Here is an 18984-nt window from a genome sequence, read left to right on the forward strand (position 1 = left end):
TCTGAAAAAGAAATGTATTTTCTGGAATTAGTTTCCTTTCTTTGCGTTTAGCAATTTACTACCCATAAGGTGAATATCAGCCTGCAGCCATTATTGGCAGCCAGAGATTCATAGAGGCCTCCCACCACTTTAATTATAAGCCATTTGACTGAATTTTTCTGTAAAACACAGAGTCAGTGTTAAAGCATAATTATGTTTATTTTCCAACCATGCATTTTTCCTATTTGCTTTTTGGGACTCAGGAAACAAGTTCCAATTGGTCATGCCGGTCAGGTTTCCATTATTTTCCCTGAGCCCGATAAGGTAGGATTCCTATGGGGATCTGCAGTAGGCTCTGCCGCACAAGGTCTGTCTCGTACTGATACCCCAGTTGTGTGTATATCTTTATTCATTTGCCATTATCAGTCAAATACAGAATTCATCACTGGCAGAACTATAGGTTCTTTATGTTATCATGGATTTGATGATGTTTCTATAGGGCAAAAATTAAGGAACGTTTACTAACATTATTCTTGTTTTTGCTGTTAAGCTGCCTTTTCTTACCTAAACAAAATCATTATCAACTGATATAAGATAAAATACCTTCTTGTATCTGATTTCTCCATGGCAACCCTCCCCTTTTAGACCAGTAACCCATTTCATCTCATATATATGAGATAACATTGTGGCCTTCCTTCTTTTGTGTCGTTGAAGAACAGTTGTCTGATATAAAAATAATATGGTTGCCTGAAATGAAAATTTTGATACAGTATATATAACAATGCATTAGTGGGAATGTAATAATACCCAGGTCTGGTAACCCATAGCAACCAATTTGCTGTTTGCTTTTAACCAGGTGATGAATAACTTTATTAAACAATGATACAACATAAGACCACACAGTGTTATGCATACTTCTTACAGCGTCATCTGAAAGTCTACTAATTTACTCTTAAAAACATAATAGTCACTACAAAAACTAATGCATGTATACACTGGCCCAGGACCAGTTCCATGAGAAATGTCTACTAAATAATGACCCAACCATAAAATACACTATATGGCCAAAAGTAGTTGGACATCTGCATGTCCAACATCTCATTCCAACAGCAAGGGTATTAATATGAAGATTTCTTTGTGCTAATATTATTATTATTAACATTTATTTATAAAGCACCAACATATTCTGCAGCGCTGTACAATAAGTGGGTTTCATACATTGGACATACAGAGTAACATATAAAGCAATCAGTAACCGATACAGGAGGGGAAGGGAGCCCTGCCCAAAAGAGCTTACACTCTACAAGGAATTACTGCATTTCATACATTGGACATACAGAGTAACATATAAAGCAATCAGTAACCGATACAGGAGGGGAAGGGAGCCCTGCCCAAAAGTGCTTACACTCTACAAGGAATTACTGCATTTCATACATTGGACATACAGAGTAACATATAAAGCAATCAGTAACCGATACAGGAGGGGAAGGGAGCCCTGCCCAAAAGAGCTTACACTCTACAAGGAATTACTGCATTTCATACATTGGACATACAGAGTAACATATAAAGCAATCAGTAACCGATACAGGAGGGGAAGGGAGCCCTGCCCAAAAGAGCTTACAATCTACAAGGAATTACTGCATTTCATACATTGGGCATACAGAGTAACATAAAGCAATCAATAACCGATACAGGAGGTGAAGAGAGCCCTGCCCAAAAGAGCTTACACTCTACAATATATATGCTTTTCTGGGCTGGCTTTCTACCAGATGGTGATATGCGTCTTAACACATGCGAAATGACTTTGATTAACTTAATTATCGCGTGCTTTTTAACGCAAAAAAGCATGCAATAAACATTATTGCACTTAAGTGAATCGGCCCCATAGTTTCTTGTTTTTACCTGCATTGGCTGGTTCTTTTCAATTAGATTGCCATTTTTTATTACTGTAATAAAACAAAAGTATTCCATTTTGTTTTGATACAGGCAGAGCACTGAAAGCAGACTCTCCCACCGTCGGCAAACAATACTCCGAGAAAAGGGCCGGAGGCAAGCCAACCGCGGACCAGCATATATGTTTAATGACCGCTCCACAAGCCTTTCAGCAGATGAGGAACGTTTTTTAGATGCTGCAGAATATGGGAATATCCCTGTAGTACGTAGAATGATGGAGGAATGCCGCTCCTTAAACGTGAACTGTGTGGATTATATGGGCCAGAATGCTTTGCAGTTGGCAGTAGCAAATGAACACCTGGAAATTACAGAACTTCTACTGAAAAAGGAGAATTTGGCCCGAGTTGGGGATGCTCTGTTGCTGGCAATCAGTAAAGGGTATGTACGGATAGTTGAAGCAATACTAAGCCACCCGTCATTTTCTGAAGGAAAGCGACTCACGACGAGCCCTAGTCAGTCTGAGTTCCAGCATGATGACTTCTATGCCTACGACGAGGATGGAACAAGGTTCTCACAGGATATTACCCCTATCATTCTGGCTGCCCATTGTCAGGAATATGAAATAGTCCATACGCTTCTGCGAAAGGGGGCCCGGATTGAAAGGCCCCACGATTATTTCTGCAAATGTACTGAATGTAGCGAAAAGCAAAAACACGACTCTTTCAGTCACTCAAGGTCTAGAATCAATGCCTACAAAGGGCTCGCTAGTCCTGCATACCTTTCCCTTTCCAGCGAAGATCCGGTCATGACAGCTCTGGAACTTAGTAATGAGCTGGCTGTTCTAGCAAATATTGAAAAAGAATTTAAGGTATGTGCTAACATGGTCATAATGTCTATAATTCTTTCAGTATTATTAACCTGTTTTATTAGTATGTCTATGATGATTTTCATTCATCCAGGTCATGGTATATCTAGTATAAATATATCTAAAGCAACTGGACTTGCTGAGTAATCATTGAAGACCTTTCACTACTCATCCGAGCAGCTTCTTCAGTTCAACTGACTGGTATTGGAATTTTACCCAAGGCCCATCTTATCATGCCTTTTATTTTTATGTTTTATTAGTATAAAATAAAAGGCATGATAAGATGGGCCTTGGGTAAAATTCACTAGTTATCATTTGTATGCTTACAGGTAACTTTTGGTGCCACAAACACACCCTGAACGACTATGTTTGACTTACTAGTAACCACTAGAAATAGGGTTGCTGCCCACTTTCTCTATTGGAATTGTGCAGTAGCTCAGCTACCCTTGAAACAGGTTGAATTATGGTGGTTGCTTCAATCTGGGTATCTTGGAAAATAACCATCAACTCCATCTCTGAGCATTGTTAATAGAGAAAAGGTTTACTTACCCTTGGAAGAAATGTAAGTTAACATATGTGAGGGCACCATATTCCACACAAGAGCTAAATACACTACTATGTCTATCTGAAGCTTCTTAGTCCAAAATCTAGAATAGCAGCATTATTTGTAAAATGTTTGTATAATATTTGTATTCATTTTGGAGCTTTATCTAAAATCCATGGCCATTCCTTTCATTTCAGTAGAGAGTATGGATAATCCTTGCTGATTTGGTGCCAGATAGTCTGTGTTTCTTGGGTTGTTAGAAGAAGCTAATTAGATATTAGAACAATGTAGTATATGTTATTTTATATAATGCAAGGCTGATTACTTCTTCTCCATACAAGTAATTGCCTAAGTGGAGATAGCAATGGCTTTCCATTTGCCCTGTCCTCTTTCTTGCCAAGCAAACAGCAAAACCATTTTAAATTGATTCGCTGTTGATTGCATGCCTTGATCTTCTTTCAGCTTCATTAACTGATCTATAAACCAATACCAACCTAAATGCCGTAACTTGGCATAGGTTCAAACACTATCTCTTAATGTGCAAAAAGGATATTATGGACTCGCTCAGTGCGGGGGAATGTTACTGGTACATAATTGTTCTGTAAATCAAAATATCTGGACCTCAATAGGTTTTACCAATAGGTGCCCATAAGGAGAGTAAGTATGTTACCTCTCTGTGTCTCTCCCTGAACAACCCATTTATACTTGTTTGGCCCTTTTTTGGCTCCATTATTTAAATTCCCCTTGCCTGTAACTCTCTGTACTTGAAGTAGTCTGTTACCTTTCATACTCATCCAAGAATGTCATTCTAGTGTTTTATTGCTGCTATATATGGTATTGGCTGAAGTCACACAAATGCACTACAAGCTGATAAATTGGGCTTTTGTTCTGGGGTGCTGCTGCTGCAACTGCCAAACTGGCTTCATTTGCTTCTCCATATATAACAAAATAATGGCATGTTGCAAGGTCTGAGATGAAACTTGTGTAATGGGTAAAAAGGGTAAACGAAATCTCTTCTATACCTGAACTTATGACCAGTAGACTGCGGTTACATTGTGACCTTCTCCCTCTTATGGGCCCTTGACAAACGTATCTAGAGTAAAGGTGAAGTAGTTGGACTACAACCTAAATGCTGTATCAAAATAAAGGGTATCAGTGATTCCTAACTGGGGTTAAATACAAATAAAACAATAATGAAGAAGGCACTAGTTTTGGCAATAGACCAAGAGAAACAATAATAGTCTCACCCCAATGTAATTAATATCCAGTATTGTTTAAAGAGAATACACACAACCCTGAGCCCTACCATACTGGGGTCTCTAGTCTGGTGGATTTAAAAACCCCACCCAAGTCTCCTTGATGCAGCACAGAACTCTTTCTCACTAGTACTGACTATTTTACACCCCTGGAGAATACTATTACAGTAGTCATAATACATCCCATCGCAGGAGTCATAATACACCCCATCGCAGGAGTCATAGTGTCCTCAATAGCTGATTCTTGTTCATTGGGTCCATGCAGTCCAGAAATTTCTAAAGCTTGGGTTACCTTCAGTTAACTCATCATGATACTGGGCCTTCTGGTTCCTCAGCATATCCACCCCTGGTCACTGGTGGGGTTTAAAGTGGAAGAGCCATGTACTCCCTCTGATTATATAAACAGACAGGAAAAGGTGCCACCTCTGGTCCAGTAAGGGACACATAGGTATCAGAATTGGGACTTCCAGAGCAGTTTTTACTGATATTTTGGTTGAAGAGGATATCGAAGTTCTGTAGGAGCAGTGTCAATAAGCAGTGGAAGATAAGCAGTCCGATCTCTTGGATATTACGTTAATAAATTCTTGTTCTTTTGGGAGGTGATCTGCACACTGTGTGGGTGTCTATGCAAGCTGGAGGTGAATCTAGAATGGGGTGGGAGGTGCAGGGCTCACTGACTCACTGACTTTCAGAACCACTTGATCCTTACCAGGATTGAAGTCCAAAGATGAAGCTCAGTTCAGGTAGGCAGAGGCCAAGTCCAATACGCTTTATATAAGGGTTTAAAGAGTATTTTCTTATTTCAGGCAAAGGTCAGGGCAGGCAGCGATCAGAGTAGTCATAATCAAGCAGAAGAATCAAGAACCAGATCAGAAATGCACCTAGGAACTCATGGAATAAATCCTATAATTGGTCATTGAACTTGATGTGTCACTATGCCGCCCATTGTGGATGTGGCGCTGACCAGCTTGGAGCACCGGCCAATGCTTATGACACATTCTCCCAACATTGTCTTTTTATAAATAAGCCAGTTTTACTGTTATGTGTTTTATCCCTTGTACAAGGCTTGTGTCCCTGGATAGGTAGGCATTTATAACCACATATCATGTTTCATAAGTGCTGGTCATCATAGGTATGTATGTAACAATGTTTTTGTGCATGTTAAGGTGCATTCCATCATAGATGGACATCTGAATGTGCATTCCGTTTCCTCAAGGAATAGCCCCGAGGGCTGCTGATTATTAATTAGATGAGATGCATTCTGCTTGATGACTTGGATATCAGCATAGCCTGCGGCATTCATCTCAGCTGATTACTCATTAGCCATAGATCATGTTGCTTTTATGTCTCTAGTTGGGTGAAAAATAAAGTTACTTTAATAGTAGACAGCCGACCAATGGGATCCTGATTTATTTTTGTGATTTTGTTTAGTTTAAATTAATATTAAGAGAAATATAGCTGCCTGAACCTGGTGTTGGAGGGCAGAGGTTGCAAATTACTAATATATATATCTATATATCTATATATATATATATATATATATAAAATTGGGCCCTGACGAAGGTTCTAGTAAAGAACCGAAACGTAGGACCAATAAATCTCACTATATTGCATCCTATTATGCTTTGCTGTCCGTGAGTATATTTCGTGAGAATCCTGTGAGTGCCGACAATTTTCCTTTTTATATATATATATATATATACAGTAGACCCAGGACTTACACCCATATGTAATAAAAGGCACTAAGTATGCCCAAGAGCAGTAACCCATAGCAACCAATAACATGGTTGCTTTCAAAGTGGTGACCAGTAAATGCCCCAGACGGGGTGTACTTTGCATATCCGTCTCAAGCAAGGTGCACTGGTCACCCAATGGCTCGAACCATGGTTCTGTGATGGAAGTTGGTGTCAAAACGGTTGTCTATTCAAAGAGGGAAAAAATAGAAAGTCCCTAAGAATTATCTAGGTGAGTGGAGTAGGAACATTACTTACCAAGGCCTCCAGGGTCCATGAGTCCCCACCAAAAGGGTTGTAATTCAGCACAGCAGTACCTGGGCACTCACAAATGAAGGCTGGAGGGCAGCAGGTATAAATCTCTGCCATATAGACAGCTACATCCATGGGGCCCTGTATTGCACCTGATATGTTTTTGTAAAAAAGACCCCTGGCTCCCATGAAAATGTGATGAAATGATCCACGGGGACCTGTATTGTAGCTAATACATTTCCATAGAAAGACTCCTGGCTCCCATAACGATGTCATTAAGTGAGCATTAGCTTTAATAACAGCAGCAAGGAAAGGGCAAGCTAGTAATATAACTGTAGAAAATACTTACAGTCAGCTGTACTGCTTTAAGCATCCATGACCATCTGCCTACATGGTGGTTACTGCAAAAAGCGGAATAGATTACCCAAGGAGGGCACCGCAATGCTCGTGTTGTGTGACTGAGAATAGAATGATATCCTGCAAACAAATGTTTCATTATATCTGGGTATTAATTGGGTTTGAGGTCAGGACTCTGGGAGGCCAGTTCTTCCCTCCCATTTCAGCAAACCCATTCTGTATGGATCTCTATTTGGGCATTAAAGCAGAAAGCCAAAGTTGTCAAGAATATCATTGTACGATGTGGCCTTTAGAAATGGATCCAGGGACCCTAGTCTAGAAACAGCCGCAGACTATTATTACTCCTACTTTAAACTTTATGTTGTCTTCAGGCAAATAGTGTTCATCTGGCTATTGCCAAACCCAGCTATCTCTATGAGAAATTCCATTTCTCCCCCTAGACCCCCCTCCGGCACTGTAAAGGTAAGCACAGGGGGGCTGGGAGAGGGGCTACATTGCAAATGCTACCTCAGGCAGAGTTGAAGCCCTAATTGCCCCTGCCTCTGAGAACAAAAGCCCTATACAGGTGTAGGGGTTTACCAAAAATGGGCCCTTAGGACAGGAACCCCTAGGACAGGCCACAGGGTGGTGCTGGGAAACAGGGACACTGGGATGACTGGGTGGTTAAACAGTTAACAGGGTGTATACCTGCAGTTCGGGATATGGCCACAGGGTGGTGCATAGGCCCATATAAGGGGATGCAGCCATGTGCTGTTGGTCAGACATTTTGGGGACTGCTCCAGTAAGGAGTACCCCAGGTACAAGTTAGTGGTAGAAGTTATATAATAGGTCGCTCTAGGAGTGACATGTAGGACAACAGGAGTTTAGCATGGGCGGACATTGCCCCTCCAGGAGTGTAAGCGAGGTTAAGACCTCCCGGCATTACATCAGCCGGAGTGCAGGGCCATAAGTGGTTAGGTAGGTGGACAAGGTCACCGCTAGCCCAGGAGGCTGTATCTGAGGGGACTTAGGCGTGAGTACCGGGGTGGGCTGCCTGTGGTGATGCTGCCTAGCGCGAGTACCGGGAAGGGCCCCAAGAGGGGGTGCCTTTTGGCGTGAGTACCGGGGAGATCACCTAGAAGGAGACACTTGGCGTGAGTACCGTGAGTTGCCCAACAGGAGAAAGCTCTCAATGAGTAGAAAGGAGATAAAGCCCTGCATTGCTGTGTATAAATATATGTGCCACTCCTGGAGAGGTCCTGCCCTAATAAACTGGCTCAACTGATTCATTCTACTAAGTGTGTATCTGACTGTTTCCTGCACAAGGATCACCTACCTGCCGGTAAGCTACTACCCCAGGGAGGGGCAAGGTACTGGGGGTGCTGTGTGGATCCAAGCAGGGGTACTAGAGACTGTTAAGTTCCCAGGGGGTGGAATATAGTTCCACAACACCATCCCTGGGTGGAGGCACGCCTTTAGAAGGAGAAATCCAAGATAAACCCCCATAGTAAGCGGGGGCTCAGGACTCCTGTAGCGCCAAATAACAGTAATCAGCAGGTAGCAGCACAAGATATACCAAAAGTGGGCTACACAGGTATGGGACCCATTATCCAAAATGCTCTGGACCTGGGGTATTTTGGATAATGGGTCTTTCCATAATTTGGATCCCCTCCCTTAAGTCTACTAAAAATTATTTTAACAGTCATTAAATTCAGTAGGATTGTTTTGGTTCCAATAAGGATTAATTATATCTTAGTTGGGATCAAGTACAGGTACTGTTTTATTATTACAGAGAAAAGGGAATCATTTAACCATTAAATAAACCCAATAGGGCTGTTCTGCCCCCAATAAGGGGTAATTATATCTTAGTTGGGATCAAGTACAGGTACTGTTTTATTATTACAGAGAAAAGGGAATCATTTAACCATTAAATAAACCCAATAGGGCTGTTCTGCCCCAATAAGGGGTAATTATATCTTAGTTGGGATCAAGTACAGGTACTGTTTTATTATTACAGAGAAAAGGGAATCATTTAACCATGAAATAAACCCAATAGGGCTGTTCTGCCCCAATAAGGGGTAATTATATCTTAGTTGGGATCAAGTACAAGGTATTGTTTTATTATTACAGAGAAAAAGGAAACCATTTTTTAAAAAAGTGAATTATTTCACTAAAATGGAGTCTATGGGAGATGGCCTTTCCATAATTCCGAACTTTCTGGATAATGGGTTTCTGGATAAGGGGTCCGATATATGAAGCCCTGTATATGAACTTGTTTCTTCTGTGTTCCTACATTTTTATACACCTAAAAACTGAAATCAAAAGCAAATTACAAAATGAAAGGAATTTTACCATAACTTGGAAGTAGATGCCTTTGCTTGAATCTGTTATATGAGGTTTTGCACATCCGTACAGAGATATTGTGACCAGAAAACCAATGCCTATGTATATTACGTGTTTTTTTAGAATGACTACAAAAAATTGTCTATGCAATGCAAGGACTTTGTTGTTGGGCTTCTCGATTTGTGCAGAAATACGGAGGAAGTGGAAGCCATTTTGAATGGTGATGTAGATACAAATGGCGGTAACGTGGAATTGGATGGCCGGCCCAGCTTGTGTCGCTTAAAACTTGCTATTAAGTATGAAGTCAAGAAGGTAGGAGCCTATGTATTCCTTCTGTTCCATAAAGAGTTTGTATTCATGTTACAGTATGAATAAAGAAGTTTACCTCTATTTATATTGCTTTTATTGCCTATGTTTCTGTTTGAACACTCCAATATTTCAGGTTGGCCCATCCACAACCCACGTTTATAAGGATAAAGGAAAACTATACCCCCAGGGGGAATATTTATCCAACAAATAGTTTATATCTTATTAAGTGGCCAAACTGGAATATATATATATCAGTAAATATTGTCTTTCTACAGCCCTTGAGCCGCCATTTAGTGATGGGCTGTGTGCTCCCTCAGAGATCAGCTGACAGGAAATAATGCAGCTCTGACTGTAACAGGAAGTAGTCTGGGAGTAAAAGGCAGAACTTTGTTCCATTAATCGGCTGATGGGGCCTAGCATGTATGTGTGCCTTGGTTTGTTTGTGTGCACCGTGAATCTTATCATTCCAGGGGGCGGCCCTTAGCACTTAAAATGGCAACTTTCAATTTGGTGTTCCCCAGTGGCACATACTATTAAAAAAGGATATTTTTATGAAAATGGTTTATTTAGATGAAGCAGGGTTTTGCATTGAGCTGTTGTATGCAATATATTTTTATAGAGACCTACATTGTGTTGGGGTTATAGCTTTCCTTTAAGATTTTACCATTGGAATAGTACCCATATTATATAAAAGCATTCCCTGCCAGAATATCAGATCTATTCCCTCTTTAAGGACAAAGGCAACAATAACAACGTGTTTCTTGTTTCAGTTTGTTGCACATCCCAACTGCCAGCAGCAGCTCCTCTCAATCTGGTATGAGAATCTGTCGGGCCTACGCCAGCAGACTACTGCTGTCAAATTCCTGGTTGTTTTAGCTGTCGCGATGGGATTGCCTTTTCTGGCAATGGTGTACTGGATTGCACCATGTAGTAAGGTACAAGCCATTCATTCAGCCTTATCTTCTTTCTATTAAATCTCATCTACTCTCAGTATTCAGCATCCCTTCCATGCCTGCTCACTCTTTCCCAAACCTACATATGTTACCAGCTATACTTCTGTGCCACAATAGTCAGGATATATAGGTGTCTTGGTAAGGCAAGAGTATGTCTACCTGCTGGTAATGGGGAGAAACTGGATCCTGAGACACACATTAAACCATGTCACATCCCGTATAATTAATGCTGGTAAATAAATACCCATGACATGGAATTATGTAGGAGATATGAAAAATGTATCCCAAAATAACCCACCATTAGTTAGTTGTAAGTTAGTTGTGTAAAAAGTAGCAGTGGTTCCTAGACTATACGGCTGTGACAGAGGGACTCAGCCTGAAGGCCAGTTAAGGAGAGATTTGGGGAGGATAGCCATTTGCTGCTCTAGATACACCTTGAAGGTCAATAAGTGTGAGAATTACATTGAAAATTCATTTGCAGCCCTAGATATTATTGTGCCTATGGCAGAATGGCCTATACACCAATGTGTTAAGCGGTGTAACTTGGCCCCCTTGCAGGAAAATATTCTGAGGGGGTGTAGTGTGCCCAGTGCCTTCTAGTCCCTCCTCCCCCGCCCCTCCTCCTGGCCCCGGCCGTGCCACTATATTTAAAGGTAGGAGTGGGGCTGGGGAGAGTGGAATACTGTACAGCAGACCCCATGGTCCAGGCCCCCCAGGCACAGATAATTAGCTCCAATAACATCTTAATATTCTATGTAGAATGTATATTCATGCTTCCATTAGTGGTACATTCGATCATTTGATCAATCAAATACAATGTATCATTAGCTTTCTATGTGATGCCGTATCCCAGACCAGTCATTCATTTGGCTAGCCAGGCATTATGACTCCTGAATGCTCAATGATATACATTTTGATCAGCAAAGGGCACAGTTTCACTGCAGAGTTAAATACGTCATTTTATGCTCAGCAAGAGAAAACTGTAATTTTCCAAGTATTTCCTTCTTCAAAGTGTTCTCTTGAAAGTTCTATTTTTTCCCCATTCAGCATTAGATCAGTTAACACATGCATTGCCATGGGCCGGAATCATACCGCCTGAAACACACTCAGCTCTCCTGGCTACAGAGCCCCAGTGCCATTGTTATCAAGGAGCCCCCAACAGTATTTATATAACTGATAATATTTTGAAACTGACAATTTATAGCAGGAAAACAGTATTCTAAAGAACTGAAGGATAAAGCCCCTGCAATTACACATCTTGAGTATTCTATAATGCGAGGCAGCTGGTAAATTGATTGCAGCAGTTCAATAAGTGCACCTTGCTGTGCTAATTGGTACATCGCTAATTTCCATCCCTGTCTCCCTTATTGACTTGATTAATTGTTGGAGCAGTAGTAAAATCTTACCATCTTCTTGGCTAGCTTTACATTTTATATAAGGAAAGCTTTGCATACCCAATCCATTTACATTATGATCATTTTTATTTTTTTTACCAGCTTGGTAAGATAATGCGTGGCCCTTTCATGAAGTTTGTGGCCCACGCGGCTTCTTTCACCATCTTCCTGGGGCTGCTAGTGATGAATGCCGCTGACAGGTTTGAAGGCACAAAGATCCTTCCTAATGAAAGCCTCACGGATAATGCCAAGCAGCTCTTTAGGATGAAAACCTCTTGCTTCTCCTGGATGGAATTGCTCATTATCTCCTGGGTAATAGGTAAAGATTATTCACGTGCCAGAATGCTTGCCCCCCATTACTTGGAAGGATAGAAATGTATCACTGGGGAATAGGGTTGCCACATTATGCTGCCCACGTATAACATCCCAGTGCTCTAAGGCTGGTTAGACAACAGTGCAGTTGGAAGCAGTGCCGGACAGATGCCAGGGGCCCACCAGAAAATCTTTTACCATAGGCCCACTTTCTAAACTATTTTTCCTCCTCTCCTCCCTCAACTTCTTTATTATCCAAGTCTCTTTCCTCTACATACTATACTCTATCCTTCCATCTCTTTTTCCCATACAGAATTTGGGAATGACCATTCAACTGGCCGAATAGGATACCTACCGGGAGTTTTCCTGGTATTCTGGTGGGTCAGTCTGACACTGGTTGGCAGCATTTACATTTTATATTGATACATCAGCAAACTCAGCCTCCAGATTATATTCCAATCCCTTTATATGTTGTAACTAAAGCATTGACTGCAATCCTGTCCCAAAGGCCAGTACAGCTATGGGATCCCATATCCGGAAACCCAATATCCAGAAAGTTCAGAATTATGGAAGGGACTCCATTATAAGCAAATAATTCTAATTTTAAAAAATGATTTCCTATTTCTCTGTAATTATAAAACAGTACCTTGTACTTGATCCCAACTAAGATATAATTACCCCTTATTGGGGGCAGAACAGCCCTATTGGGTTTATTTCATGGTTAAATGATTCCCTTTTCTCTGTAATAATAAAACAGTACCTGTACTTGATCCCAACTAAGATATAATTACCCCTTATTGGGGCAGAACAGCCCTATTGGGGTTATTTAATGGTTAAATGATTCCCTTTTCTCTGTAATAATGAAACAGTACCTGTACTTGATCCCAACTAAGATATAATTACCCCTTATTGGGGCAGAACAGCCCTATTGGGTTTATTTAATGGTTAAATGATTCCCTTTTCTCTGTAATAATAAAACAGTACCTGTACTTGATCCCAACTAAGATATAATTACCCCTTATTGGGGGCAGAACAGCCCTATTGGGTTTATTTAATGGTTAAATGATTCCCTTTTCTCTGTAATAATAAAACAGTACCTGTACTTGATCCCAACTAAGATATAATTACCCCTTATTGGGGGCAGAACAGTCCTATTGGGTTTATTTCATGGTTAAATGATTCCCTTTTCTCTGTAATAATAAAACAGTACCTGTACTTGATCCCAACTAAGATATAATTACCCCTTATTGGGGGCAGAACAGTCCTATTGGGTTTATTTAACCCGAGCATTCTGGATAACAGGTCCTATACCTGTATAAGGACTAAGGGACAGCTAGCCAATAATAATAGAGATTTTGTCCCCAAAGCTTCTTGCCAAGGAGCAGTATCTCCATTGCTTTTCCAACATCACTGACTTCTTGTTTCCAACACTAGGCCACCATCATAGGTGGAGAAAAATAAATGTTTAGGATTTCTATATATTTATATATAATTCATAAAAGTTTTTCAATGCAAAGCCTTGTATTGGTAGGCTCCTAAAAGTAAAATGTCAGCCTTATCTGGCCACTGCACTCGGAAATGAGCACTGCTGAGTGCTGTACTGATACTGAATACCCTATACCTTTATCAGTTTAGACATTGTACCCTTCAAGAAAACAGAGTTTTAGGGGATCAGTGTTTCCTCTGCCCGGTAACATCTGCTATTCCTATAGGGAGATTTTACGTCAGTGCTCTTGTGGCCCTGTTAGACCTTCTCACATTTTCAGCAGAGGGATGAATGCCAAAAACTGACTTGGCACGGCTGCTACCGGATCATTATCTCACTGAAGCTCGGGAGCCGGCTGGCATTCCTCAGCTATGCCTTCTACACAAATGAATGAATGAAATTAATGATATTTCCCTTTGTACTTTAGAGAATGGGCTCCTAAGAAAACAAAAAAAAATCACATATTGTTGTGGGATAACTGCCAGTTTTAACTCATCCCAGTGCCATAAAGACTGAGTTTTCGGCACAACCATTTCTGATGTTTTTGGGAATAAAGCAAAACTCTATTTTATTCGCACAGCATCGGTCATATAGGCTTATTTATCAATTTTCAAATTCAGAGTTCTTTTTCAATTGAAATATAGTCAAAATGTTACCAAAAATCTTATATTGAATTAACTTGAATGCATCAAATTCACATTTTTCTGATCATTTTCACTGGGTCTACAGACTCTCAAAAAAAATTAAATATGAAAAACTTAACAAAAAGCTTAAATTTTGCCTAAGGAAGGCAACCAGCGTCAGACTGGGCCCTAGTGGGCCCCAGCGGCCCAGACCCGAACCCCCCAGGGCGCTCCTGTGATCCGTCGTTCTCCCTCCCCCAATGTGCTGCAGGTGAGTTTCATTTAGGCACGCTCGGGGGGGGGGGGTCGGAGGGTATTGGGGGCTCCTGTGGGGAGGGGGTGAAGACGGCGGGGGCCATTAGGGGGTGCAGGGGCCCCTGAGGCAGAAGCCCCAGTGGGCTCTGCACCCCTCAGTCCGACCCTGAAGGCAACTCCCAGTGATTTCTGTATGAACTCACAAGGTTTTAGAAGTTTTACATTTAAGTTTTTCAAATTTTTTGCGCTCAATAAACATTCACGTTTTGTAAACCATAAATTGAATTTGGGAGTTTTTGTGCAAACTTCTAAGTAATTCTAATTCAAACATTAATTAACCAGTCACATAGAGGCTTATTTATCAGTTTTGGCATTTTTGAATTGTAGAATAAACTCGTAACGTTATCAGTCTTGCAGTTTGCTTATTTCTTAAAAAATTCGAAAAACCAAAACATTTTTTTTTTTAAAAATTGCCAAAAGTTTCCCTAGGACAGCTCCCCTTCACTTTTACAGTTTTACATGAGTTTTTGATCATTTTTGCGCTTCTATATGTCGAGCATTCAAGATTTTGAATTTGGAGGTTTTTGCACAAAAAAAGATCTAATTTGAACTTTTATAAATCAGACCTGTCCCCAGTGGCAATGAGTGAAAGGCGCAAGGGGTTCAATGCACAGCTGAGGGATAGGGGTACAATATTAACCCCTTTCATTCTGCAGGGCAATTCCATATTGTAGCCTTGTACATAAAACCTTCAAAAACTATTGATATCCATATTTCTGGAATATTTCTAGAGCTCAGTTGTTACTTGGACAATGTTTAATGTCGGTTTGTTTTATAGCCAACCTCATTGCCCTTAACGGGTTCTGCTCTGCTTGCCACAGGCATGATATGGTCCGAATGTAAAGAGATCTGGTCGCAGGGGCCCAGGGAATATATGTTTGAGCTGTGGAATATTCTCGACTTCGGAATGTTAGCCATCTTCGCGGCGTCGTTTATTGCAAGGTTTATGGCTTTTTGGCACGCGTCCCGGGCGCAGAACTATGTTGACGACGATGAGAGCATCAAGGATCTGTCGAGCGCAACGCTGCCTCCCGAAATAAAATACTACACGCTAGGTGAGTTTCCATCAGCTCTTTATTCCGTCAGCTGCAAATGGAACATCTGTAAGTGCAAAATGACGGAATCTGTAAGCGGATAAGCGCGTCTGCATAATATCATTTATGGTCTTATGGTCAGAGCACGTGCACAGATTGGATAGAGACATCGTAACATTTATATTGAGGTATTGATCCATGGGTCAATCACCCCCCCAACTCATACATAATTCCTACTGGCTTGCTAAACTACTCCGACCCTTAAGCCATTGGCTCGTTTTATTGAATGACAGATTGTACAAGTATATTTAGTTCCCTGTTATACTTTTATTTCAAAGCAATGTCTAAAGAAGTTCTTAATGTGACTTTTCCTGAGGAAAAAAAAACATATATTTTATTGGACAGTTACTGCAAAACCCTAATGGGTAGGCATGTCTCTCCCAGAATGCTCTATGAGACACAGCAGATGTGGAGAAAATTAGGGTCTGTGTTCACTCAGGCTGAAGAAGCCGATAGATGTGCTGGAATTAATGCATTATGTGAGTAAACCCTCTGTTTAGAAAGTAGAAACCAGGAAATGGGGGAGATATAATAAAACCACTAAGTAGAATATGTTTCCTTTGGGTTTATTTTGCCGTAATGGTGATGTGATACAAAGAGCAGGTTTCTTAGTTAAGCTGGCCATACACGCACCGATAATATTGTATGAAACCTTGTTTCGTACGATATTCCGGGCATGTATGGCAAGTCGGCGAGTTGACTGATATGCAGGAGGCTGCTGATATCGGTCGACTCTCCGATTGGGCGGGTTAAAAGATTTTGATGGCGCCCGAGCAAAATCTGCCTTCAGGGCTGAATTGGCAGAAGGAGGTAGAAATCCTATTGTTTCTACCTCCTTATCTGCCGTTTCAGCCCTGAACGTTAATGGCGGATTGGAACATGTGACCAATGGTCGCAAATCGTCACGTGTGTGGCCACCTTTATGGGGACTGCGAGTGGACTAGTTTGCTGTGGTATCAGAAGAAATAACTTTAACTTGTTTGCTGCTGATGTTGTATAAACTAAAAAGTGTCTTTTTAGTGGGGAAAACCCTGCTGTGTATAAAACCTAGACACATACCTGCTTAACAATACGCTGGGTGTTGGTGTCTCTTCCTTTGATAGATCGGTGCTTTTGCGCTCCTTGGTGCTTTTGTACCCACGGTCCATGTAAATCAGCTCTAATGCTGTTGCCTGTACCATGCACACCCTTAGAGTTTAGCAGGGGAATGGGTAGCCTGCAGCCCCCTAGATGTTTTGCAATTGCAAAATGGATGATTTTTGTGTTTTGTGAGCACTTTCCAGAAAACCTTTGGCTCCCCAGATCCCCCTTCAAAAATATCCTCCATCCAGCTTTCAATATACAGAACGGTCATACCTGAAAGTCTTTGTATTTCCATAAAATACCCCAAGACAAGTATTTGTATGTATAACTTTATTTATAAACTGCCACAAGGGTACGCAGTGCTGTACAATCTTACAATATACAGAATTACACACAAGTAATACAAGTGTTATAATAAATAAATACAATAAATAGATATAAATACACTGGGAATAAGTGCTATGTGATATGAGACACAGTAGGAAGGAGGTCCCTGCCCCGTAGAGCTTACAATCTAAGTATTTGCACTATTGGAAACACATGTCATATTACACATTTTAGTCACTATGGGCTTGAGTGTCTTTCTCTCTAACAGTAACATAGGCAGTTCCTTCTGGTTAGAACTAAAGTGCATTTTTAATGACAGAGTGTAAAACACAGCCATTCAATGACAGAGGGGTCAGGGGGGCTCCATCTGGAAGGCTTCAGCACCCCTCACTATGTAACTGATATATACTTACCCGCGGCCTAATATGACATTACTGACAGGCCGTGTAACTGTACAGATAACTTGCAGTGCTTTATAGGATGGAACCAGTGTGAGACTGAGCTTGTAAGGGTGCAATATGTATTTCATTGACAGGACATATATCTTTGTCCTTGTTAAATGCACTGTTTATGTCTTGTTAAATGCACTGTTTATTTCAGTAGAGAGGGGAGAGGTTTAGAGAGCCTCAGACTCAATTTGGACACTGACTCCAGCCCTAATCTGAGGGTTATCCCCTATACAAAGGTAGAACTGGAGCTATTTTGTCTGATGTTTCTTTGCTTTTGTGGGTGATATCAGACCATACCTCAATGTCACCCGTCTCCTACATGATTAGTTTATGCACATATGGCATCTCCTACATGATTAGTTTATGCACATATGGCATCTCCTACATGATTAGTTTATGCACATATGGCATCTCCTACATGATTAGTTTATGCACATATGGCATCTCCTACATGATTATTTTATGCACATATGGCATCTCCTACATGATTAGTTTATGCACATATGGCATCTCCTACATGATTAGTTTATGCACATATGGCATCTCCTACATGATTATTTTATGCACATATGGCATCTCCTACATGATTAGTTTATGCACATATGGCATCTCCTACATGATTAGTTTATGCACATATGGCATCTCCTACATGATTAGTTTATGCACATATGGCATCTCCTACATGATTAGTTTATGCACATATGGTGTGCATTGAGGCGTGGTCTGATACTAAATTTGCCCAGGAACAATAACCCATAGCAACCAATCGGCAGGTAGCATTTATTGGCCACCTGTTTAAAAGCAAACGTCTTATTGGTTGCTATGAGTTACTGCTCCTGGGTAAACTTTTATTACATACGGGGAATAGTCTTTTGCACATGCTCTGGGTAAGAGAGAGACAGACAATGGGGGTGTACCTAGGGCAGCTCTGAATATTAATATATACAGTAAATGTCTGACTCTATTTACTGCAGGGGTCTCCAACCTTTCTTACTAGTGAGCCACAGTCAAATGTAAAAAGACTTGGAGAGCAACACAAGCACCATAAAAGTTCATGGAGGTGCCAAATAAGGGCTAATATTGGCTATTAGGCAGCCTCTATGCACCCTATCAGCTAACAGGGGCTTTATTTGGTAGGAAATCTTGTTTTTATTCAACCAAAACTTGCCCCCAAGTCAGGAATTCAAAAATAACTCCCTGGTTTGGGGGCACTGAGAGCAACATCCAAGGGGTTGGGGAGCAACATGTTGCCCTGAGACACTGGTTGGGGATCACTGACCTACTGACTGAGGAATTCCTGGTTACTGTCTTCTCTGCCCTGTGGGAGGGAGGCTTCTATCTATTGGCCCAAGGATCATGTGACATTTTCCTGCGTTTATATAAGGGGAAGAAGCACGTGGTGTTCTCTCTCTTTGTGGACTCCATCCTAGCAGGAGGT

The 18984-nt window shown here is 41.0% G+C and overlaps 1 protein-coding gene across 2 annotated transcripts in view; it reads left to right on the plus strand.

Annotated features, from left to right (window-relative positions):
* The window catches only part of trpc6 (transient receptor potential cation channel, subfamily C, member 6), an 88009-nt gene that overhangs the window by 48849 nt on the left and 20176 nt on the right, over positions 1 to 18984 (plus strand). For both annotated transcript variants that reach the window (XM_031897323.1, XM_002935570.5), the window contains exons 2-6: positions 1966 to 2740; positions 9325 to 9513; positions 10281 to 10445; positions 11960 to 12176; positions 15415 to 15648. In XM_031897323.1, coding sequence (XP_031753183.1) covers positions 2054 to 2740; positions 9325 to 9513; positions 10281 to 10445; positions 11960 to 12176; positions 15415 to 15648 — 1492 coding nt within the window. In that variant the 5' untranslated portion in view covers positions 1966 to 2053. The remainder of the gene's footprint in view (positions 1 to 1965; positions 2741 to 9324; positions 9514 to 10280; positions 10446 to 11959; positions 12177 to 15414; positions 15649 to 18984) is intronic.

This window comes from Xenopus tropicalis, chromosome 2, assembly GCF_000004195.4.
Source record: "Xenopus tropicalis strain Nigerian chromosome 2, UCB_Xtro_10.0, whole genome shotgun sequence".
NCBI lineage: Eukaryota > Metazoa > Chordata > Amphibia > Anura > Pipidae > Xenopus > Xenopus tropicalis.